Source organism: Podarcis erhardii (assembly GCF_964252035.2).
Source record: "Podarcis erhardii genome assembly, chromosome: 3".
Lineage (NCBI taxonomy): Eukaryota > Metazoa > Chordata > Lepidosauria > Squamata > Lacertidae > Podarcis > Podarcis erhardii.
The window spans coordinates 96,762,075-96,788,146 of NC_138507.1; the positions used below are offsets into that span (position 1 = coordinate 96,762,075).

General features: G+C 41.5%; 1 protein-coding gene across 7 annotated transcripts in view; it reads left to right on the plus strand.

The window, feature by feature from the left end:
- Window positions 1–26,072, plus strand: part of USH2A (usherin) — a 437,539-nt gene that overhangs the window by 245,985 nt on the left and 165,482 nt on the right. For all 7 annotated transcript variants that reach the window (XR_014154517.1, XM_081854411.1, XM_081854412.1 and 4 more), the window contains 4 exons: window positions 3,144–3,323; window positions 15,249–15,399; window positions 15,539–15,681; window positions 20,750–21,378. Coding sequence is in view for 6 of the 7 variants with exons in the window: in XM_081854411.1 (XP_081710537.1) it covers window positions 3,144–3,323; window positions 15,249–15,399; window positions 15,539–15,681; window positions 20,750–21,378 (1,103 nt within the window). In the remaining variant the exon portion in view is untranslated. The remainder of the gene's footprint in view (window positions 1–3,143; window positions 3,324–15,248; window positions 15,400–15,538; window positions 15,682–20,749; window positions 21,379–26,072) is intronic.

The following is a 26,072-nucleotide window of genomic DNA, read 5'->3' on the forward strand; positions in this document are numbered from 1 at the left end:
CCACTGCTCTACAAGAACTGCGTAGCGTTCTTAGATGACGTTCTGGTGTACTCAGACAATGAGGAGCAGCATGTGCGAGATGTAAGAGAGGTACTGAGCAAGCTGCGAGAAAACCGGCTGTGGGTGAAACTGGAGAAGTGTCAGTTTCATACCAAGGAGGTGGAATTCCTGGGGTACCGGTTGTCTGACAAGGGATTGGCCATGGATCCCAGCAAGGTTCAAGCGGTACTGGAATGGAAAACACCAAAGACCAAGAAGGACGTGCAAAGGTTCCTGGGCTTCGGAAACTTCTATAGGAAGTTCATCAAAAACTTTGCCCATTTAACAGCGCCCATCACGGATTGTCTTAGTAGCAAAAAGAAATTTGTTTGGACGGGAGAAGCGCAACAAGCGTTCGAACGCTTAAAGCAGGCGTTTGCGTCGGAAGAGCAACTCTTGCACGTGGATCTACAACAACCAATGAGAGTGGAGACTGACGCGTCAGACCGAGCGGTGGGGGCCGTTCTTCTCCAGCCGGGAAAAGATACGTCTGAATGGAGACCGTGTGCATTCTTCTCGCGGAAGTTGAACAAATCAGAGAGGAACTACACAGTGTACGACCGAGAACTGCTTGCCATTCATGAAGCATTCCGGAAATGGCGGCACTTGCTGATTGGGGCGCAGCACAAGGTTCAAGTCCGAACTGACCACAAAAATCTGGAATACTGGAGAACAGCCCGAGTGCTGAACCAGAGACAAGTGAGATGGGCCCAGGAGTTCTCCAAATTCCACTTTGAGATTCGTTACGTGCCCGGCTCCGAGAACGTGAGGGCGGACGCTCTTTCCAGGAAACCTGAGTACTTAGAGGGGGAGGGAGCGCCTGAGGCAAGGCATGTAATCTCTGAAGACCGCTGGGTGTGTGGGGCGGCATTGGTGGGGCAGAGGGAACTGATAGAGGGTACGGAGAAAGATGAATACGCCCAAGAGAAACTCAGAGAGCTCCGGAGGACAGAGGAGAACACAGGGGGGTTCGAAGAAAAGAACGGGGTGTTGTATTACAAAGGGGCACTGTACATACCCGACGGGGAACTGAGGGGCAGAGTACTCAAGCAGTTGCATGACAGCCCCACAGCGGGACATTTTGGACAGCACAAAACCATGTGGTTGGTTACCAGGGAGTTTTGGTGGCCCAAGGTGAGGGAGGACGTACGGGAATATGTCAGGGGTTGCGACAGGTGCCAGCGAGCGAAAGGAGAGAGAGTGGCGCCAGCGGGGCTATTACAACCCTTACCCACGCCCGAAAGGCCATGGGAGGCAGTATCCATAGATTTTATGACGGACCTGCCAAAATCCAAAGGCAAAACAGCTGTCATGGTGGTGGTAGATCAATTAACCAAGATGTGTCATTTTATAGCTTGTTCACATGCAGTCACAGCGGAGGAAACCGCCAAGTTGTTTGTAGAACATATTTTCAAGTTGCATGGCGCCCCCTTGAGGGTGGTCAGCGACAGAGGGAAACAATTTACTTCCAGGTTCTGGAGGAAACTTATGAGCTTACTGCACGTAGAACTCAATTTCTCAACTGCCCGGCACCCAGAAACCAATGGGCAAGCGGAAAGGGCAAATGGGGTTTTACAACAATACCTGAGGTGTTATGTAAAAGACAGAGAAAATGATTGGGTGGATAAGTTACCTCTAGCAGAATTTGCCTACAACAACGCGGAGAACGTGTCCACAGGGATGAGTCCCTTCCTGGCAAATTATGGGTGTCACCCCCGGGCATTCCCAGGAGAGGGAGGGGAGAGGTGGAGCGTGCCGGCGGCGGAATATTTTTTTGAAGAGATGGAGGCGATCCACCGTCAGCTTCAACTTAACTTAGAGAAAGCCAAGGAAGAATATAAGAAGCAAGCAGACAGAAATAGGAGGGAAGGTGAAACTATAAGGGTGGGGGACCGGGTGTGGTTGTCCACCCAAGGGCTACCGTTCAAGGGCGGGAGTAAGAAATTGAGGCCCAAAAGATTGGGACCCTTTGAGGTCATACAGCAGGTCAACCCAGTGGCATTCAAACTCAGGCTGCCCAGTCACATGAAATTACACCCAGTATTTCACAGGTCATTACTGTCGCCGTACCGAGAGGGACGCGAGTGGGGGGAGCGTGAGAGAGAGGCCACCCAAACGCCCGTGATAGAAGAGAGAGAGCGCGACATGAACGTGGCAGGAATCATTGATTCCAGGTGGAAGGGGAATCAGGTGGAATATCTGGTAGAATGGGAGGGGGAAGCAGAGTCGGAAAACACTTGGGTACCAGCAGAGGTAGTCAATGACGAGGTTTTAATAGAAACATTTCATCAGCGTTTCCCAAGAAAACCGCAACCCGTGGCTCGATTTAGAAGGGAACACTTTGGGACCACCGATGAGGAAGGAGAGTTTGAAGGGTTCCCAGAGTCAGGGGTGGGTGAAGAAGCCGACTCCGACGAAGAAGAGGAAGACGGGGAGAGAGACGGTACGCCGTGGCTGGAAGTGTTAGAATCCTCGGACGACGAGGAGAGTTCCTTCAGGGGCTTTCCGCCCTCACCGCCAGTGGGAGAGGAGGCGGGAGGGGGTGAAGGGGGCCCTGGGGGGGAGGTGGATGTCAGGGAACTGCCATCGGAGAGACAGGTGGTGGACAGGCTACAGGAGAATAGGAGAGAATCTGCAGTAGAAGAGGGAACCAGCAGGGGGAGTGCAGGAGTCACAGCGGAGGGGAGGCTCTGGGATGCTTCCAGTGAGAGTAGTGGAGAGGTAACGGGACCCCCGTTGGGAACGCCCACCCTTCGCCGGAAACTGTCACGCAGAGAGTCTCGAAAGCGCATGTCTGTCAAAGAGCTTTTATGTTGGCGTAAATTCCGTAGACGCCCACTGTCAGATTCTACCAGCGACTGACGGAGTCATGCTTTGGGGGCTCCGTTAGTGCATCGGTTTGGATGACCAGCCAAACCCCAGAGGGATCAAGCTTTTACGCACAAGCAGCTCACTATCCCATCACAATGACTTACAGCTGTCTGTTAATGATCATGTGATTATTATTGAGAAATATTGTAACAATTTATGTTTTTGTTTTTTTTAACATGGATGAGCTTTAGCAGCCAGAGAAAGTTTTAGCTTTTCCTTTCTTTCTCTTCCAGCTAATGGCAATTATACTATTTTAAATGGGACAAAAAAATTGCATACCAGCAAAGAAGCAAATATCTGGGTGCCCATTGGAGGACTAATTCCATTTTCAAACTACACAGTTCAGGTGAATGCTTCCAATAGCCAAGGCTATGTGATGAGTGATCCTGTGATGACCGCCACACCTCCTTCGGGTAAGTATGATGAAATGTTCTCCACTCACCCAATCACAAGTAAAGCACACAAACATTTTCATGAGAGCAGTTTCTGGTCACAATTAAATATTTGAAGGTGGGGTGCAGTTGTGCTGTCACTGCCCTCTTCGCCCCAATATGCACTATACATTTAAAGCAGTATCAGACCACTTTATAAACAGTCTTGGCTTCCCCCAAAGAATCCTGGGAAATGTAGTTTGTTAAGAGTGCTGAGAGCTGTTTGGAGACACCTATTCTCTTCACAGGGACGCGGGTGGCGCTGTGGGTTAAACCCCAGAGCCTAGGACTTGCCAATCAGAAGGTCGGTGGTTCGAATCTCTGCGATGGGGTGAGCTCCCGTTTCTTGGTCCCTGCTCCTGCCAACCTAGCAGTCCGAAAGCGCGTCAAAGTTCAAGTAGATAAATAGGTACTGCTCCGGTGGGAAGGCAAATGACATTTCTGTGTGCTGCTCTGGTTCGCCAGAAGCGGCTTAGTCATACTGGCCCCATGACCCAGAAGCTGTATGCCAGCTCCCTCAGCCTATACAGCAAGATGAGCGCCGCGACCCCAGAGTCGGCCACGACAGGACCTAATGGTCAGGGGTCCCTTTACCTTTTACCTTTATTCTCTTCACAGACCTAACAGTTCCTTGGGAAGAGAGATTGACTGTGGGGCTTGCAGCTCTGTGAGGGGAATGGGAGCTTGCTAACAACCCTCAGTGCCGTCAACAAACTATACTTCCCAGGATCATTTGAGGGAAGCCATGAAGTGATATGCAACTGCTTTAAATGTGTAGTACAGAGCGGCCTTTATTTCCATCCTTCTGTTTAGGTAGGCAGTCACCAATCTTTCTGGAAACATGAGAAACTGTTTCAGACGCCATCCAACCCACGCTGCAAGCAGACACAAACCACCCTTTGCACAGCAGACCTCTCCCAATATGGGTGGGGCTGTGTTTTGTTTTGTTTTGTTTTGTTTTGTTTTGTTTTTAAAGTTTCTTGGTCAGCTGCTAGCAGCCCAAACCTCTGCCGACCCAACCTACTTGCCTTCCTTGCTCCAGAATGGTGTTTGCAGTGTAAGCTAGGTGGGGGGGGGGGGTTGTGTGTGTGTGCGTGTGTGGCTGTGAATGAGAGGGTAGTGGTGCTTATGACACAGAGAGAGAGAGACTCACAAAAGAAAAACGCAGAGCATCTTTAAAGATGGGCATATATTTAATATTTATGCCAACTTATTCTAGGAATTATGATATAGCTTCTTTCATCATTTGATTGTTGTTGATTACAATTAGGAAACGTATAGCTTTGAAATGATCTTTTTTATGACCTTGTGGTACTTTAAAAGCAATACCTCATTGATTAAATAGGTTTTAGTTCATGCTTCCTTTTACTTAATGATCTGAAAACATATTATCCTGATTTACACATAAAATCATGCTGAAAAGCATGTGGCATTCACTAGACTATGTGTGTTTAAGTAGAATTAAATTAGCACTGGAAGTTATTAAAGAAATTTCCCATCCCGTTGTCCAGTGGACTGTGAGTCGTACTGAAATGAATAATAAATGAACCAGCACATATGAGAAAAGCACTGATATATAGGACATTCTATAATCCATATTTACCTTGCCATTATGTTTTATTATAATAATTTTGTTTGAGTGCATTAACACTGTAGGCCCTAATGCCACATTTTAAAATGAAACAGTAAACTGCAGCACTCTGTCGCAACCAGTTGGTAAGAGGAATTTATCAGATTTGCAAGCTTAACTGAAGGTGATCTGAAGACTTTGGCTTAAAAGTCCAGCTTTGGAGGGCATTTGGGTATGTGCTGGTTCTCTTTTTGAAAGACAAGCATTCTTCACGCAGGCTTATCCTTTTAGCTGATCCTTTTAGCTCTGTTCCCAAACCAATGCCATTGCATAACGCCACCAGCCAGGAATTGGCACACCTAACCAGGATGTTTACTTGATTTATAGGGTGAGGGGTGCCAAAAAGCACAAGAACACAGTTCATAGTGTTACATTGTGGACTTTGCTTACTGAATCAATATGTAGTGATTACAATATCATTTGCAGCCGTTGGGTCATCCAGAATTCTTCTTTGGTGGCAAGTGTGGTGACTTCTGTGGCTGATATTCCTGACCCTTGTAGTTGCAGTGATGAATACAGAGACCTAACACATTCCTTTAGTGTATATTTCCTCCAGTTATTTCAAATGACTGTTCTGTCTTTGATTCATTCAATCTTCCTCTACAACAGCTCTTGAAAGTGTGTTAGGGAGGTAATGATCCTTTCTTTATCTTAACTCTTTGTTTTTCTCACAAAACACAACCTTTACACCAGAAGTGTGAAATGTAGGAAATACATTTATTTGCATGAGATGGCTGCTTACCAGATTGTTTCTATATTCTGGCTAACTTTGGTGTAGATTGGTATTGTGCAGTTTACTCCTGCTTTCTGCCACTCGCCCCTGCCATTCCCTTAAAGGGCAGAAGCAGAACTGTAACAATCAATTACTATCCCCCCCCCAAAAAAAAATTGTTCACTTAATTGAAGGGCATGTGTAGAACTGTAGGCTACAAAACAGGGGGATGTGTATATTCTTTTCCAAAAGAAACTACCTTTTGTGGCTGTACTTACCTCGCCAAATGTTTATTAGGCATTGCAAATATAGGCCATCATAAAACATCCATATAGTAAATTTTAAAATATATACAAATAGACAGCCAAGTAAAAATATGTAATAATGAGTATTTTCATTGGAGTTTCTTCCCACTAAATAGTGCCATTCACCACTCTCAGAGATACTATTGATAAAAACTCAGCCACCCTTACAGATTTTGTGGCTGTATTCAGTGTTCTCTAGCAGGTGTTGAAATCACAAGGTTTCATATCAGTTAATGAAGAATGGGAATTGAGAAATATGTAAAGGTTTGAACTGAAAGCATGCATTAATTGCTAGGATTAATCCATTCATTTCCCTGTGATAAAATGGGAAATTGGTTTATTTATTTAATTTGAAGCAGGCTCCCATGGAGTGAACTTGTTTTGAATATTTGGTGGATATCTCTTGATTTGGACAATAGCATATTTGACATGGCGTTTGAAGCAACAAATGATTTACCTGTGTAATCTAATCAAGAGAAATTATTATCCCAAATGTACTCTCAGCATAAAACTGTATTGATTTGTTAATTAATGTAAGTTCACCAAAAGGAAATGTAATTTGTTGATATGAACAATAACAATTCTTGGCTAGTAGTAAATTTTGTGCAAAGTGTGAGTTTTTCTATTTGCAATAGTAAAAACAAACAAAAACACCAATATGATACTTTTAAATGATGTTATTTTTAAAATAAAATCTTGGATAAAAATCAATTGTATAAAGACCTGCACTTAAAATATAGAAGGTTAATGAAAATTATTTGTACGTGACAAGAAAATACAGCTGTTAAAAAGTGTAGCATTTTTAGACTCTGGATTAGTTCGGTTATATAAAAGATTGCTATGTAATATTCTTTAAAGTTTTAACATAACAAGAGAGACATATTTTGAAGATTATTGCATAGTAATATTTTAAATAACTGATAATAGTGTTTAGAGTCATTTTTAAAAACATCTCTTTAAGATGGGGTTACATTTTTATCAACTATCCTCATTCTTTCAGTGCTGGTTCAAGAGTTCTTAGAAAATAATATAAAAAATAAAATAAAAACAAGATCCAATGTGAATCCATAAATATGAAACTTTGTTGTGACCCTTCCCCTGTAGAGGTCTTGAGTTACTAATGGGGTTAAGAATTCAACTCTTAATGGGACTTGGTGCATTAGTGTTTTGTATGCATGGAATTTGGCATTTGGTTTAATAAGTGGTTGACATTGGTGATGTCCCTTAATTTGCTTAAATCTAATTGGCTCTTTTATCAGTCAAACCTGTATGGATTGGCAATTGATCAGAAAGGGTCAGCCATGACTGTGCATGTAGTTAAATGATGGAACCACCAGCTAAACTCGGTGTTGCATTATAATAAGCTGAAACCAGGAAAACAAATGATCTCAGAGTTGTAAAGCGAAAGAAAACAGAAGTTTTGCATGATGTTCAAGTTCAGAACAAAGGCATTATGGAGTGTATAAATTTTAAATACACTGCATTTGGCCTCAAGACTTTTTTTTCCAGAGGAACTGAAATCTTGTCTGGAACTGTCTTTGTTACATCAAAGAACTGCATATAAAGCTAAAAGAGACAGAAGAAGCATAAAAGGGCATAGTTTAAAATGATTAGTGACAAATTTCATACTGCAGAGGTAGAAATAGTTTTCTTCTGAGCTCTCTTTTTCCCTAAAATGAATAAATTCATCCCATTAATCTTGTCCTAATATGTTTCAGGAGGAGTTGTGTGTGTGTCTCTGTGTGTGTGAAGCTCAGCAGAATAATCAGACGCTGGCATTCAAGCAATTTTGAAATTAAATAAATAGCAATTATGGTCTTTAAAATAGCATGAAGAAATTTATGAGAACATTATACATTCCATTATAGTTGTCTTGCGGGATGGTTTCGTTGTTCAGTGAGAAAGACAAAGGAGGAGGGTGCAAGGAAGAACCTACTTCTTTGAAATGTATGTTGTGCTAGCTCAGTTCAGTAGGCAATAGAAGCACATGCCTAGAATGTCACAGTTCAAGTGGCACCAAGCTCCCCTGGAAAACTGTCAAAGTAGGAGCACATATGTATCCCCAGACCAGAATCCCCAGGGATTTTTTGAGGGGGAGTGAAGGGGGCAGCGTAAACGTTCTCTACCATTTTCTGTCCTATTGACACTTGCTAGATCTGCAGTATATTATACATGCGACTCCCTTTGGAGATGGTTTGGAAACTGCAGCTGGTGGAGAATTCAGCAGCCAGAGTCTGGACATATAACACCAACTCTGGCATAACTGCACTGGCTTCCACTTTGTTTCCAAGCAAAATTCAAGGTGCTGGTTTTGACCTATAAATCCCCTTGATCAGGAGTCTGGTGTGATCCCACTTACAATCCCCATTCCGATCTTCCTGCTCAGTTCAGGAAGGATATGTGTTGGGCTGGCTCTCCACTAAATAGGGCTTGAGTGTTAGATGTAGACAGAATTCTTTAACTCCTGAGCTTCATAGAAGTGTTTTATCAGTGCAACTTTATTTTATTCCTTACATTTAAATTCCGCCTCCTCCAACGAGATTAAGGTGGCACACATGGTTCTTCTTCACTCATTTTATCTTCTTCACAACCCCATGATGTAGATTAGCTTGCGAGAAAGAGTGTGACCAGCTGAGCTTTCAAGTCTCCCCAGTCTGCAAGCTAACCACACCACCCTGGCTCTTACTTTACAATGGGAGCATTTAAATTTCCCAGTATTAAATGCATACAGATAGCAAGACATAATGCCTTACCCTTTAATATATTTCCACATATACATTCTGTATGACAGTTCAGGACTCAGAAGGAAAGACTTTATGTAGATGCAATAATAACAGTCTGCTTTCTCAAGAAAGTGTCATCTTAATAAACTGTCAGCAGAGGAAGACATCATGATATTATTTTTAAAAAACAAAAACGCTGCATTAATGTATTTCTTATGCTGCCTGCATGGAGCTTGCTACAATGCAGAGGTTAGTCTTCTGATTAAAAAAAAAAATATTCAAGCAAAGTGAGCCAAATATCAACTTTTGAGGTACTAAGCATAGCAGAGGAAGCTTTGAAGCTTTCTTGCTTGCAATAGCCTCAGCAAGCCTCCAGCATAGACGTGGCTCCCTAACACATTTATGTACTCTCATGTGGGTTATATAGACAAAAAATGATAACAAAAAGGAATTCTCTTAAGTGCATCTTGAGGGCATGAATTGTGGGGTTTAGCGGAGAAGAGGGGATCAATCACTGATCCCACCCACCCCCACTTTACCAGGGGATAAATAGTGGGATATTGTTCCTTAAGTATGATTTCCATAAGTGTTCTTTTTTTCCTTTTGGCTTTTTTCCCATTTTCAAAGGCAGGCATTCTATAACTTTCAGGTTAAAACCAATCCTGTTTGAGATGAAGTAGTTTGAAATGAAATAGTAAAATAAGAAAGGAAAGAAGAAGACATCAAATGCTTGCTTAGACTTTTAGGATTTGCATACATGTGTATTGTAAGATTGTGGTTATATTGCAGCAGGTTTGCCATTCTTTTAGCATTGGATTTTGACTTCTTTATAATCATGCTCTGGTCATTACAGATGCTCTTTTGGTATCCTTTTGTGGGGCTTAGTCTAGAGTTCAGCTGCATCTTTTACAGCTTTCTGATCCTCACAATGCATACAGGCAGGATGGTACTGGACTCTGGTTGTCCACATATGTGTCAGAGATCAACATAGGCTGCTGCCTCACCCTGGCAAAAGGAGGATCCTGGCAGATAAGCTTTTGCTTTGTTCCTACTTGCTCACAACACTGCTTAAACAAGAAGGCTTGAAGTTGTTCCTTTCACATAGCTTAAGTGAGCTAGCTTCATTATGGGGAGGAGGGTAGAATGTTTTGCCCCAAAAGATGAAGTAGTTTCACTCAATGCCTTCCCAGTGAGTTGCCTGTGGTATTCTGTTTAGACATTGGAACCTTGGTTTCAGATCCATTCTTTGTTGGAACTCTTGAGTTGCAAGAAGGACACCAGCTTAAGAACACAGGAAGATGCCTTATTCTAAGACCATTAGTCCATCTTTTTCAGTATTTTCTACACTGGCAGGCAACAGCTCTCCTGGATTTCAGACAGAGTTCTCTCCAAGCCCTGCCGGGAGCTGCCAGAGATTGGACCTCGGACTGCCTGCATGCAAAGTAGAAGCTCTACCATTATTGGCATTTCCCCAAACTGTACTCCAAAACCATGCTCACTTCAGAATCCAAAGTTCATATGCTGAAAACAATTGTGTTTTAAGTCACATCAGTTGTGATTTCACTATAAGTGTGGTGTAATTGTTGGGTATTATAACCATCAAGTGAAAATAGTACACTAGACTATTGAAAAAATATCCTTGTTTGGATCAATTGATAGACTTGAACTCTTCATTCCTCATTTAATAATAATAATATTAATAATATTATTAAACAACAACAACAACACTGCATGACCTCTCAAGATCTGAAATGAAACGAAAATAAATAGTAGCTTAGGTCTGTTTTAGTGAGGAAAAACATGAACCTGCTTTACGTGTTCCTTGCCCGCTATGAGACATGTTCTCTGTGTTTGGTATGGATAGCTTTTTTAATTTCTTAAGAACCATCAAATGATGGAGGAAAGAGGTTTCTGATAATGATACTTTTCATCTCTTAATGTATCCTCCCTTATGTAACCAGAGTTGGCTATAATGCTTTGTCTTTTACTTTGACGTGTAGGACAAAACCCAGCCAAGCTGTTTTGAGTTTTTGCTAAATGACACAGTGCACCAAAAAAAACCTTGGGCTAGCCAATTTCAAACAGCCACACAATAATTAATTCATTTGCAAGAAAATTACTAAAGGATAGTTGCTAAAAATGAGGACATTAGCATAAAAACATTGATGGCGAGTATTAAAGGTATGTGCAGCACCTGAAACATTACCCTTAATTTGAGAAGCATGGTGCATTTTTTATTAAATCTATATTGCCATTCAGCACTCTGCGTTTTCTTTGTAGAGGCCATGTAGGGCAGTTACTCTAACAGTGGAGATAAGGCCATGTTATCAAATTGAAAATGTGTAGATATTGTCAAAATACAAAAACCAAAATAAACACAACTTTGGTAATATGTCAGTCTTCCTCCCTAGGTGTTGCGTGAGCTGCTGTGATGTCAGAGAGACCATAGCTGGGCAACACAGAATCTGTTCTTAAATGTAATCTTAGGATATCCTGTGAATTGCATGTACAGTGTCATGCCAGCTGTGTTATGTGTGGTGTAGTGGATCGAGAAATGGACTTTGACCATGATTCCTAGGTTCACGATGCTTACAAAGTGAACTTGAGCCAGTCACACATTCAGGTGTGCAGTTTTACGTTGCTGATTTGTACATCTTCATAATTGACTTGCAGTGCCTTCCAGGAGCTACAATGGGTACGTCTGTGGCCGCTGGACAGAGATGCCCTGGTCTCAGTCCACCCTACCTTACAGGGTGGATTTGAGGATGACATGCACACCATCACGAGTCCCTTAGAGCAATGTAGTATTTAAATAAACAGTGATTGGTGGTTTCTTGACTAGTTCCTTTTTTCAGCCCCATTGCTATGCCCACTTTTTTTGCCTCTTCATGCACTGTTATTGAGAGAATAAACATAATGAGAGAAAGAAACACCCCTGAATATGTTGTTTTGCTCTTTGTGGACCTGACTATATTACTTTGTGTCTAAATGTAAAGAAAGCTCCCGACAGTCGTGATGTATTAAATTATAACTGAGAACTAATTCAAGGATCAAAGATGCTCTTTGGGAGAGATCACTTTACTGGTAGGAAAAATCATTACCTTTTTGCCAGGCTCATATATTTGTACTATATGTCTTGGAAATATCATTCCTCACAGTTTCTGAATCTTGATGTTTAATTTAACACAAAGGTCTTTGAGCAGCTCAATGGGAGGCTTTTGCTGGCAGAGTCTCATAGAAGAAAATTGAAATGTACATGTTTTTTCTCATGTATCAAAGAAGTGCAAGAATCTAAACTGACATTTTACATCAAATGAATTATGAACTGTGTACTGTGTACCTAAGGGAACAACAAGCAAATTAGATTTTTGTTAAGGGGGGAAGAGAAGCCAAAATAATAAAAAATAGGTTTTAGCTGAACCTGACATGCAATGCAGTATTCTTTGTACACTGGAGAATATAGATTTCTTCAAAGAGCCAATACTTTGAATTCTTTAGACATATTGTGAACAAGACAACGAGTCAGTTCTGGTATGCTGTAGCTGGAACACTGAACTTAGCTACTGTTGCTTCTTCATTGGTTTTGACTCATGATTGTGCTGGAATGCTTATGTTGACATGTTTTGCTATTAATTTATTTGGCCACAGGTCCACTGGATCAGTTCTTAAAGCAACCAAAATGCAACATAATTAGCTCTCTGCCTTTCTTGGGCGCAAGGCCTGCTCAGTGTTCCTGGCTCTGGGATGCTTCCATAAGATCTTGTGGGACCATCGGAGTTTCCGCGAGATCTCAAGTGAGCATCCCTAGCCTCCCAGAGCCCGTGATCCTGAGCTGTATGAGGCTTTATAGGTTGAAAGAGATGTAGGGTAGAAACCTTGATAAATGCATGAAAAGGGAAGTCATTCCAGATTTCTGAGATTTCCAAGCCTCTTGTCCTCTTTTTCTTGCCATGTTGGGAAGATATAGCTGTTTAACATATGACTACCGAGTTATATATGCATGTGTGCGGTGATTGAATTATTCTTGAAGCTATATGTCCTTAACAAGAGGTCAATAATACATGACAGCCTACAAAGCAACTATAAGTACCAATGGCTGTGAAAAGGAATTTATTCATTCATAGATTTAGATTAGCATGTGATATCCATTTGTTTGTTTATTCCTTGTTTTGGTAACTCATTATTCTATGACAGTTATTGGCTGGGTATCTTTTTAAACAGCATGACATATACCGGTAATTGGCTTTCCTGGACAGCAATAGATTCCATCTAGTGTCTCCCTGACACTTATTTATAATCATTAAGCAGTCAACTAATTGCTTATTGGCATTCTTTTATTCTTTGCATAGTTTTAGCAGAAGTTCAGCTTGAGGATGATAAACTTGCAAAGATACTTGTAAAGATGAGTTGCTGTGTGTTCCTCTTAACTGTCCCTTTAAAGCAGTGGCTAGATGTTGTTCAGCTACAACTCCTATCACCCCAGACCATTGGCCTTGCTGGTTGGTGCTGATGGGAGTTGGAGTCCCGTAAACATCTTGAGCGTCACAGACTCCTTATCCTTAGCATGGAGTGTGAGCCAATTGGCTAAGCAATGTGAGTGGGTTAGACCCTACGACTAGGCAAAACTTTAACTAACACCAGAGTTCAAATTACAAAAACAGAGTTATTTAAATATTTTTAAGAGAGCTGAGGAAATAAGCTATTTTAAAAAGAAAGAAAACATATTCATTGAGATCTAAGGGAGACTTGGTTACTAAACAAAATTTCTTTAGCAGATAAGAAGGCATTCAAAGGAAAGACAAGCAGCAAACCCACCCTTTTTAATCTTTGGAGATTCTGCAAAGGGTTGCCCAGTAGGAAGAGGCTCAACCAAACAGGAAGCCAGCTGCCTTTGACACCCCCGGGGTTCATTATGTAGAGAGAGGGTCCAGTGAGGTGGGATAAGATATATTAATGGAACCAGCCCCCTCTTGGTTTTTTCTTGTCAGACCAGGTTGCAGGGGGAGGTGTGAGGTCAGTACATTGGATGTGACTTAATCTTTATCTTGGTTAATGGCATGAAGAGTTTCCGAGCCCAGGCTGCTGTTCAAAACATCTGGGTTGGCGAAGGCTATCTTCAAGAGACAGAGATGGGTGGAGGCTTTTTGACATAGGGTGCAATTCAGTTTTGTAATACTTTTCATTCTTGTGCTTCTTCTTTGTAATTACACCATGCCATTTCACCATGCTAATTGAGCATTTACTGGACAAGATGTGTTGATTCAGTAAGTTACTGGTGGAGTGGTTGCCCCTTGAGGGCTATATTAAACCTTGAGCAGAGCATTTTGAGTAGCATTGCTTGTTAGAGCCAATATATCACCCTGATAGGTACATGGCTCTTCTGTTAAGAATGTGGCAGAGAAATCATTGCTGTCTTCTAATTATTGCTTAGATACTAAGCAATTCCTTGGAGGAGAAGTTAGGACTAAAGAGATGAAAGAGGAAAATGTTTCCTGAAACACTCCTATTATTAAATATATGTGAAATGCTTTATTTTTGAATAATCAGTGGGCATTTGATATATGGGTGCAGGTGATTAGTTGCTTGGGAAGTTTAATGATCACCATGTGAACAGTTTCACAGAACACCTTTTTTATTACTGCTCAACAAGAGACTCCACAGAAGTGCTTTGATCCTTTAGAGTGCAATTTTGTATTTTTTATGTTTTCAGAAATTATGTGTAAATTATATGTAACTCTTAATACAATAGGACTATCCCACATTGTCCAGCATGTAAACAAAACCTCTGTGGTTCATACTTTACTCTGCTTGGATTTACATGGAAATAATTTGCCTTTAATGAAAAGATTTGAAGGTTGTTTTTTTATTGCAGTTTCCCAAATGTGTTGTCAGATTTTGAGTAGGGCTGGAGTCTGACTTACATTGCTGTGCCCAATATTTAAAATGGTATGTTGTGTGATTTGTATTGCTTATAGTTCTAAGTGTTGGGTCGTATTTTGCATTCTTAATAAATTTGTAAAATGCCCAAAATATTTAGTTGATGGATAAGAAAGAAAGAAAGAAAGAAAGAACGAAAGAAAGAAAGATGAAGGAAGGAAGGAAGGAAGGAAGGAAGGAAGGAAGGAAGGAAGGAAAGAGAGAAAGAAAGAAAGAAAGAAAGAAAGAAAGAAAGAGAAAGAAAGAAAGAAAGAAAGAAAGAAAGAAAGAAAGAAAGAAAGAAAGATGACTTGAACCTGTGGATTGCCAACTCCCTTTCTGTTTGAGAGTTTCATCTTAAATCCTGTTGGTGTTGGAGGAATGGCTCTGAGCAGAGACATAGCATGATAATGGCATTGCAATGGAAAGCCTATAGTACAATAGTGCAATAATGAAGGGGGGGGGGAGAAGATGTTGAATTAAATGGACCATGCTTACATTGCTTTTGATCCTCAGAAACAGGTTTTGTTTGTTTGTTTTAGTGCATGGAGCATTTTGATTCCATCCAGCATATGTTCTCCACATTTTTCTCTGCTCTAATTCATCCATGTTTTTCGACAGCTCCAGATGGCATGTTGCCTCCAAGGCTTTCATCTGCCACACCGACCAGTCTTCAGGTTGTCTGGTCTACACCAGTTCGCAACAATGCTCCAGGCTTACCCAGCTACCGACTCCAAATGAGGCCTAAGCACTCCCCAGAAGATAGACTAGAGTAAGCAAATAATAAAATCTATTCAACACAGTGAAGAAATGTAAAATGATCTGCGAGTAGCATTTCTGTACATATGTAATGTGTCCCACCTTCATTTTGTTTCCTATTTTCTTTTTTTAAATGTATTTTTTCCCTTTAGATTGCTTTCTGAACCTTCAGCTTCATTAACTCATTTAGTCACAGAACTGCAGCCGTACACATCATATGAAATGAGGGTTATCGCCTGCAATGGATACGGTGATACATATAGCAACTGGACTCTAATGATTACAGCAGAGGACAGTAAGTAGTTTGTGGAACTGCAGAGTGCATTTCTGCTTAAGTAAATGCCCACATGTACAGCATATAAGACGTAATTGTATCTGATTTAATGATAATAGCATTTTTCAAGATTCATCACTCAGCGCTCTTAAGCAGGTTAAGACCACAGTCCTAAACACACTTATCCAGTGGTGAAATCAATGGAATATTGAAATGCCAGATAAACATACATTAATTGCAGAAATTTGCTCTTATAATTTTGTTCGGTGATCATACTGATCTGCAGCAAATCTGTTGTTTCTAAAAAAATTTACTTTGGCTTTTCATTTACCTAATTTTAAACCTTAAAGTTCTGTTGGAAGCAGTATTTTTTCGGGGGACACTTGGGATGGCGGCAACACTTGGTGGGAACAGGATGTTGGAGTAGATGAGCCCTTAGCCTAATCTATCATTGTTCTTCTTATGTACCACCAAGAGCTACTCAGACCCTGGTGCCTGAAGCTTTGTTTGTTTGCTTTTAATGCACATAGAATGAAAGTTGGATGCAGGAAAGCTGCATCCTTGATGGAATCTGCATCCAATGTTTGCCTTGTTTCATGATAAAGCCAGACCTAGGTGGAATCAACACACCTATAAAAAACACTGCAAGAAATGCTTTTTAAAAAACGTTTTGAAAAATACATTGAATTTGGCATAGTTCACTGTCGCCATCTAGTGTCACATTTGTATGTTGCATTTTATAACACATTTAAAACGTTTTATTTGCAGCTGTGTAGCTGAGTCCCTAGATGGATTTCACACTTTCCCCACCCCTCACCAGTGTCTTTAACATGTAGAAAGCCAATGAACAAAGCTTTTTCAGCATGGCAATGCATCTTTACCTGCTGAATTTCAGTCTGCTAAGCAGCTCTTTAAATACAAGAACTCTGTCAGAAACCACATTTGGGTGTGGGACTTAAATTATCACTTCTTTATTACTTTAACTATTTCCTGTAACCTTAGAACCAGCAGTTGGTTAGAACTAATAACACTTCCTGAACAACTCCCCATTTTGGTTGTATTTATGATGCCACCACTGAGATATCCTCTAAAACTGGTATATTGTGCTTTACTGATGTGTTTTCCTCACCCTCCGAAAACGTGCAACTCTCATTACGTTTAATATTTAATAGTCGCTTTCTGTTGCCCGCTGTATGTGTTTGGACTCTACTGTCCCCACGGGTGTCCATGAGAGGTTAATTGGCTACCCCACTTCACCCCAGTCTGTACCAGTGAGTAAGTAAACACTCATTTCTAGTCAGGTGATTAGAAAAGGTTAATGATAATTTTGTACCATTCTTTAGAAAGTAGAGACTGAACTTTTGAAGCAGATGAGCAAAATAGCCTCCCATAAAAGATAATTTAATTTGCCAAAATGAAACTACCTTCCAGTATTAATGCTGTAATGAAATGGCTTGAAGAATGAATCAAAGACATTAAGGGGAGTGATATGCCCCCCCTTCCACTCCTCATATTCTGTAGTTCGCTCTATAAACAATTCCTTCCAAGTAAAAAGAGTTTATTATTTTATTTTCAGCATTGGCAGGCTAAGCTGTGTTGCTGTCATCCTCTTGCAGTCTTCCTTCCAGTGACAACCACATTGACAACATGTTATATTCCACATTGATTTTACAGTTAAGGAGCTGATTGTGATATATAGAGATTTTAAGAATTCAGCTGAGAGGCTGACTTTTGCCTTTTATCATTCCATTAAAATTTTATAACCATCTTTTTCATGTCATTTCACCCATGAATTCTTACTTTAGAAAGTGATAGCTACTGCTGTGAGCATAACTTTTTCTCATGTTCAGAGCTTTTTATTGTATTAGCAAACTACCCCAATTATAGTTAATACTCGTGTTTTACATAATTGTGCTGACCCTTTCAGCCAAGCAGGACCATGCTAGTTGGGGTGTGTGTGTGTGTGTGTGTGTGTGTGTTAAAAATGATTCTGCTTGTCACTTAAATGGGAAGTACTCTGCAAGAGTCTTGGGTACCACGATTTAACACTTCTCTATCCAGAGGGGCCAATTAAACAGCTCTCCAAAGTCTTGTTTGAATTGAGTGAGTTTTAAAGGTCTGCCTTTTTAAAGAGCTGCAGAGAGAGCATATGGAAAGACATCCCTTAAAAAAAAAAAGTGGGGGGGGGGGAGAGAGTAGAAAATTGAAGTTAAGCATCTCTTCTCATATGTTATAGCAGATAATGTTAAGAGGGCTATGTCTAAACTCTGCAGGGGTTTGTAACACAAGTTCATCTCATTATCCCAAATGTTTCACCTATAATGCCAGCAATGTACTCAGTAGGGATGAAAGGCTTATTCCTCTTATCGCAAGGGAGAACAAACTGCTTGATTATTTTCCTCCTGCAGATACCCACAGTTTGATTTTTCAGATATATGTATAATTAGAAAAATTGCTGATGACCAGCCCTGAAAAAAATCTTCAAAGAGCTTTGCATTTATTTAAGATGCATATCCAAAAGTCACCATGCCTTTTATTTAATATGCCTTAAATGTGGCATTTCCCCCCCTCCTGTGCTATTATCATCCTAAAAAAAAAAAAAATGCAGCTTCAACAATATAAAATCTATATACCTTTTCTGGCACTGTAAACATTCAAAATACCATTCTCCCACCCTCCCAATTATGAATATAAAAGTTCAAATTCTGATTTAAATTAAATGAGTGCCAAAATTGGTTGAGTTTCAGTAGCACACTGCAGCTGTTGTGCATTTTGTTTGTTCTATAGTCTAATCTTTTGAAATGTGAAATAACCCTGAAATAAAATATCACTTTTTAAGGCTGTTGCAGATCAGTTCCCATTTAAATGACAATCAGAGCAACTTCTTTATATAAATTTATAAGCATGAGTAAAAGTGCAACTGGTACCAGGAACAGAACTTAGGGTGATTTATCAGCAATTAAACAGACCTCCTGCAACAATACTTCGTGCCAAAATTATTGTTCTTTCTTCCTTATACTCTCATCATATTTTGTTTAATAATGGCCCAAACTGGCTTTTCTTCCTCCTGTATACTAACAAGCACTATTAATATGCTTTCCGTGGGCAGTAAATAGTGGCTGCATGTGGAATATCTCCTGGTTCTAATATGATATGGAATGTAACTCAATCATTGACACTCAATTAAAAAAAATGTGAGCCCTTTTGATTCTCTGAAACTTTTAAAAAAGCCTTCAACAAACCAAAAGCTGTTTTAAACAATTACTGTACCCAAGTATATCTTTTTTAAAGATTTTCAATAAAATCTAATGTTCACAGAAAATGTCATAAATGTCAAAATTGCTGTGGGCAGAATAGGTGGATATAGTATTTTCTTGATCTGCTGTAGCAATTTATAGATTTCAGGACGTGGTTTATAAGAATGCTAAATGTTCTGGAATTACAGCTGTTACTGATCAGTGATTGAGCCAGATTTGTGTTATTGCACCATGTTCTTGCTTGTACCTAGAGAGCAGTAAAGCCTCAATATAATAAAAAGCACCTGCATTTTAAATGAAATTTCAATTGAAAAACTTAACAACCCTTCAAATTGCAGAATTTAACGCAGCCCAGTAAAGCTTAAATAACACTTTGCCTCCACAGGCTGAGGGTTTTTGCATTCAAGGTGACTTGATTGTGTCGCATGGCGAAATTATTTACAATTAAGGGATTTCTCTGGAGGGGGCTGCAGAGTATTTGCTGTTCCACAACACCTATGCAGGCATATGGTCGGTCTTTTTCAGTATTCATGGAGGCTCCTGAACCTTTATGATAATTGAATCAGTTAGAGTGCTGAGTGGAGCAAGCATAAAACCTGTTAACCTAAAGGTCAGATCTGTGCATTGTTTATTTATCAGTAGGTGAAAGAGCTAAATCGGCAGCTTCTGTCACAGTCACAGTAAAAAATCACCTGTAATATTAACAGGGAGTAGATAAATTGCAAAAAAAGGATTAGAATGATAAACAGAAGAGAGCAAAATATTGCATATATAATGAGAGTTGCAGCAGTGGCTTTTACTGGGCTATAAATGCATAGGCTTGTTAAGACAGCCTTATGGGGGTAATTAGGAACATGCTCTAGAAAAATGGTAACAGAAGCTAGAACCGTGGTTCTAAATGGCCTTCGCAGTTCTGAATTGCCTTCGCAAGAATTTAGTTGCCAACACAGTAACACTCCACTATTGATGGTTAGGTATGTGCATTGGTGAGGCAGTTTTGTGTTGTGGGTAGAGTGCTGGAAAGTGGACACTTAGGTTCATTGATCCGATCGGCTGTTAAGTTACTAGCCAGCTTTTGGCTAGTCATTATCTCTTAGCCTAACACATGTCCCAGCACTAATGCTAGTTGTTTAAGGCCATTAGATGATACCTGACAGATCAGACCAAAGGTTGTCCTGGGGTGGACAACATTGGTTGTACCATTAGACAGAGTGAGGACTCTGGCAGCAGTTGCCTGGGTGAGGAAAGTGATGAAGTATCATACCCCGCAAGTGCCCCAGAAAAACTGGGACAGCCCTTTTTTTTCTTATGATAGCACAGCAGCCATTTTGGGTGCTATGATCTTGCATGATTTCTCACCGAGTTCTCACTCTGAAAAAGCACTTTTTCTGGTGCCACAATCCTGGGTGGCACTGCAAAACGTGTTTTCTTGGGCACCTGAAAAAAGTGCATCTTTGGGGCTCTGTGATCTTGCTCAGGTAATGTGACTCATGCAAGAGCACAGCCAGGAAGATGCACACCCTGGTTTGGAGACTCAGCATGTTGGAGGGTATGGGTATCAAAATACAGAGCTATTGTAACATGGATTCTGATCTGTCCCCTTTAAGCTAATCTGCTCCCCTCATGTTCAGCAAGGTGTATTGTCCCTTCACCAGTTTTGAAGTAAAATTCAAATGCCAGTCCAATCAACTTATTTGCATGGAATGGCCAAGGCAGGTTTGTGTGTCTTGTTCTTTGTTTCAGACATCAAATTATCCTGAACTAGCCCTTGGGGTAGGGCACCTTTTTCAGCCTGAGTTATTAATCACCCTTTTTCTCATTTTGTGTTACAGAACCAGGTCCTATGGATCCACCACTTCTATTGAATGTTAAATCCAGAGAAGCAACTATCTCCTGGCAGCATCCATCAAAGCCAAATGGCATCATAACCCACTACAACATTTACCTAAATGGCCAGTTGCACACTGCTATTCCAGGAACCAGATCTAAATTCACTGTACATTCCTTGCGCCCTTTCACAGTTTATCACTTTCAAGTAGAAGGTTGTACTTCCAAAGGATGCTCTCTTTCCCCCGAGACAGCGCCCATAAAGACCCTTCCAGATGCACCTGAAGATATTCCCGCTCCAGAGCTCTATTCGGACACACCGACATCTGTGCTAATATCATGGCAGCCGCCTCTTCATCCAAATGGGCAGGTGGAAAACTTTATAATAGAAAGGAGAGTGAAGGGAACCGAACAAGTATCCACAGTTGCTACCTTGCCCTTCAATTATTCAAGGAGTTTCCTGGACCAGAGTGCTGCCCTTAGCCCTTGGGTGAAATATGAATACAGATTATTGGCAAGTACTTTCAAAGGAGGCATTAACAGTAGTGCATGGGCAGAAGTTATCACCAGGCCCTCGAGACCTGCGGGCATCCAACCTCCCGAGGTGCAAGCATTGGGACCAGATATCGCACAGGTTTGTTGAGTTTCATTTTTGTGAATGCCATTGCACATTATCACTAAAATCACCAGAGGTGAATTCTAGCCTATGTTTAGAGATTTCACTGCACTGCACTGCATACAGTGCACTGTGTACAAGAGTAGCTTCCATAGACCTGCACCAGGACCTGCATACTGTCTCATACCACAGCTACCTTTCCTTGACTTTTTAGTGTTTTTCTGGTGGTCACAAGGATAGCCCAGATATCCTTATGGTCCCCATGTCTCCCTAATAGGTATCACTCCAGTTAGTCATTCCCACATTCCCTATCCCAGACATACGGATTGGTCTGAGACCCTGGGCATAACTGCTACCTTATTTCATGTGTAGCCACCATGGCAGGAGTGGGGGGATTTGTGTCCCTCCTGATGCTGTTGGGCTACAGCTCCCTCCATGCCTGACTACTAGCCATGCTTGCTGGGGCCGATGGGAGTCCAGCATCTAGAGGGACTCAGGTTCCTTGTACATGCCTTATCGTATGCACCACACACTTATTAATTGACTGAGATTCTGTGGTTTAGTGATTCTTTTTTAACTCCAAATCAACAGAAATCCAGCCTGTTCCTTATTGACTGAGAGTATGGTCATTTATGCCTTCATGGGGACTCTGTTATTTCAGTTGGTAACCTCAGAATCAGGGTGGTCTGTGTGCTACTTGCTTGGGTATGGATCATCAGCCCCTGCAGTTGGTTGGTAGTATAAAACCTCTGGGTTGTTCAGGCCTGTTGGGTGTATTTTAATGCCTTGCCTTCTGCCTTCACCTGATATCTTCTGCATGCAGCACTTCAGGTTCCCTCCTTAGCTTTTCTAGCACTTCGCTATTTCCTAGTTTCTGATTTTCCAGCTTCCAGATCAAACTATTAATCTCAGGGCTGCAATTGGGAGAGCACCCTCCAAGCCTGTTTTAGATATGGCCATTGTTTGCCCTTGCTGGTCTCTGCCAGGGCTGCTCTGCTGAAACTTCTCTTTGGCATTTGTCCATAAAAGGTAAAGGTAAAGGGACCCCTGACCATTAGGTCCAGTCGTGACCAACTCTGGGGTTGCGACACTCATCTCGCTTTATTGGCCGAGGGAGCCGGCGTACAGCTTCCGGGTCATGTGGCCAGCATGACTAAGCCGCTTCTGGTGAACCAGAGCAGCGCACAGAAACGCTGTTTACCTTCCCGCCGGAGCGGTACCTGTCCCATTAAACTTTAATTAGTTTAATGTAAATGCCCAGTGCGCTTCCATCGTCACAAGTCCCACTACAGCAGAGCATTTCGCGCAGCAGTTTAAGAAGGGCAGGAGAGGCAGTATTTCTTTTCAAAGAGGAGTCTTGGAGCAAGCGGTTTGGAACTCAAAGATAAGGTTTATTTACAAAAACAAAAAAACCCGGCGACGAACCACACATATCAGCAAATACGCCCAAAAGGGGAGAAGGGGGAGAACAAACACACGGGAGACTATTTATACAAACTCATGTTCCTGGAAGCCTAATGACCTCCAGCTGCTCAGTGATTAGAGCGTTTCTGCTACCTTTTAACCCTTTGATAGCAACACCCCCTCTCGCTCGTAACACTGAGCTGTACCAAACTTAATTCAAATTTAAACCTGAACAGAAACATTTATGAGATTGCGGACTCAAAGCTTTCGTAAAAGCGTCTGCGAGATTTTCTTGGCTTGGGCAATACTTTAGTTCAATTAAACCTTGTTTTACACTTTGGCATACATTTTGATAACGGATATCCAAGTGTTTTGTGTGTGCCTTGAATTGACCTGATTTAGCTAGTTTAATACAAGGTTGATTGTCTTCCCACACTCTGATAGGTAGGGAACATTCTCCAAACAATTCTTGTACCAGTTGCTTATAAAATTCCAGTTCTCTACATACATCTGATAATGCATTAAACTCAGACTCAGTTGAACTTAAAGCTATAAATGACTGCTTTCTTGATCTCCAACCAATTAGTGCATTTCCAAATTTTATCGCCATTCCTGACACTGATTTTCTATCTAGTCCAGCATCTGCCCAACTACTGTCGGCCCAACATTCAAGTTGTGTACTGCCCTCTGCTGATAGTTTTAAGCGAAACCTTTTGGTAGTTTGGAGATACCTTAAAACTCTTTTTACTCCTTGCCAAGCATGCATTGATGGTTTTTCAGCTTGTCTACACAGCATGTTGACAGCATATGTTATATCGGGCCGAGTCCACTGTGCAATGTGGAGTAAACTGCCTATCGCTGACTGGTAAACCCCGGGATTAGAGAACTCTGCCTGTTGCTCGGCTTGAGCATCCTTTATGTAACTTAACTCCATTGGGGTTTTAACACCAGCACAGTTGTCCATTTTAAACCTTTCTAGCAACTGCTGGATCTTAGCTTCTTGGCTGAGCCAATAGTTCCCATTTTCATCTTGCTGAATTTTAACTCCTAGATAAACAGATACATTGCCTAGTGATTTTATCTGAAACCTTTCTCCAAGCTTTGTGGCAAATTGTTGTGCAAGTTTATCATCCTTTCCACTGTATAATAAATCGTGAACAAATATCAAGACTGCTTCTTGCTCACATCCCGAGCCTTTTAGATAAAGACACGCATCTGCTGCGCTCTTTCTGAACCCCATGCTCTCTAGAGCATTGTTTAAGCAGGAATTCCAATTACGGGCGGACTGTTTCAACCCATAAATGGATTTGTGTAGGCGCCAGACCTGGTTTGGCTTGTCTCCTTCAAAACCCGTGGTGGTGTCATATAGACTTCCTCCTGTAAGTCTGCATTTAAATAAGCCACATTGACATCAAAATGAAACAGCTTATTTCCCTTCTTAGCTGAAGAGGCTAAAAGCATTCTTAGTGACTCCGATCTTGAAGTAGGGGCATAGATTTGAGAATAGTGAACACCTTTGCGCTGCGAAAACCCTTTTGCAACTAGTCGGGCTTTATATTGCAACTCTTCAGTAGTTGTGGGCTTTAAACGATATACCCATCGACAACCTACAGCTTGTTGCCCTTTCGGAAGCTCTGTACTTGTAAACACACCGAGAGACTTCATTGAAGCCATCTCTTTTTCCATTGCTTCCTGCCACTTTACGGCTTCTGAGCTTGGAAGCTGTTGTACTTCCATATAGCTATCTGGCTCACACTGTGCCATATTTACGTATACACTTGTCACCTTAAACCGCTCTGGCAATTCCTGATTAGATGGGAAGCGGAACCACAGCGAAAACAGTGTCTAGCTGCAAAAGCATTTACTGTGTGCTCAAACTCAGCATCAACACTCTTAGGCACAGCATAACTCCTCTTTAAAGACAAACCTCTTTCTCTTTGCCTTTTATCCTGTTCATCTGCAAGCCGAGATGAAATGTATTCAAGGGTTAATTCAGTTGAAGGCATAGCTTCCAAAGTTAGAGCTAGAGTCTCATAGCTTTTATCAAGAGAAGACAACAATATGTATGACTGCTGCTCCATAGAGAAAGGAATGCCCAGCTGTCTTAGTTGATTAAAGGCAGACACCATTTTGGCAATATGTTCTTTCACACACGCTCCCGGTTGGAGACGTAAATCAAACAAACATCTTGTAGCATGGATCTTGGCCCCCGCAGTGTTTCTGGAATTTAACCGCTGCAGAACCATCCAGCCCTCATGCGTGTTCTTTAACTCAGAAACATAAGGCATTTGCTCTGGTCCCACTGCCAAAACTAGTAGACCTTGGGCTTTCCTATCGCATTTCTGTGAAGCTGCTGCTGCTGCTTTGTCTTCTGCAGACGCGTCTGCAGCTGCCTGTAAAGGCGGTGCTTCAGTGCAACTCCACAACTCTTTTGCTTGCAACCAAACCCTTACTCTAGCCTTCCAATCTTGCCAATTTTTCCCATTGAGTCGCGTAAACGGGACAGAAAAACTTTCCTGGGACTCTGCCATCCTCCCTGGGGCTTAGGAACGATACTCACACACCTGTAGACCGTCTCCCAGCTGCTGAGGTGGCTCCTTGAGGAATAAGACGTCTTCCAGTGAGTACAAACTGCTCAGTGCCTGTTTAAAACTTTTCTAGGCATGTTGCAGGACTCAAGCTGCTTTGAAGGCTTTCGTTGTCGGCAACCGCTTCTGACTTCGCTCCAGTCCTTGCATAAATCACTCTGAACTGCACTCCTTAGCTCCTTCTTGACGTACAAACATCCATAACCTGTCCCATTAAACTTTAATTAGTTTAATGTAAATGCCCAGTGCGCTTCCATCGTCACAAGTCCCACTACAGCAGAGCATTTCGCGCAGCAGTTTAAGAAGGGCAGGAGAGGCAGTATTTCTTTTCAAAGAGGAGTCTTGGAGCAAGCGGTTTGGAACTCAAAGATAAGGTTTATTTACAAAAACAAAAAAACCCGGCGACGAACCACACATATCAGCAAATACGCCCAAAAGGGGAGAAGGGGGAGAACAAACACACGGAAGACTATTTATACAAACTCATGTTCCTGGAAGCCTAATGACCTCCAGCTGCTCAGTGATTAGAGCGTTTCTGCTACCTTTTAACCCTTTGATAGCAACAGTACCTATTTATCTACTTGCGCTTTGACGTGCTTTTGAACTGCTAGGTTGGCAGGAACAGGGACCGAGCAACGGGAGCTCATCCCGTCGTGGGGATTCGAACTGCCAACCTTCTGATCGGCAAGTCCTAGGCTCTGTGATTTAACCCACAGCACC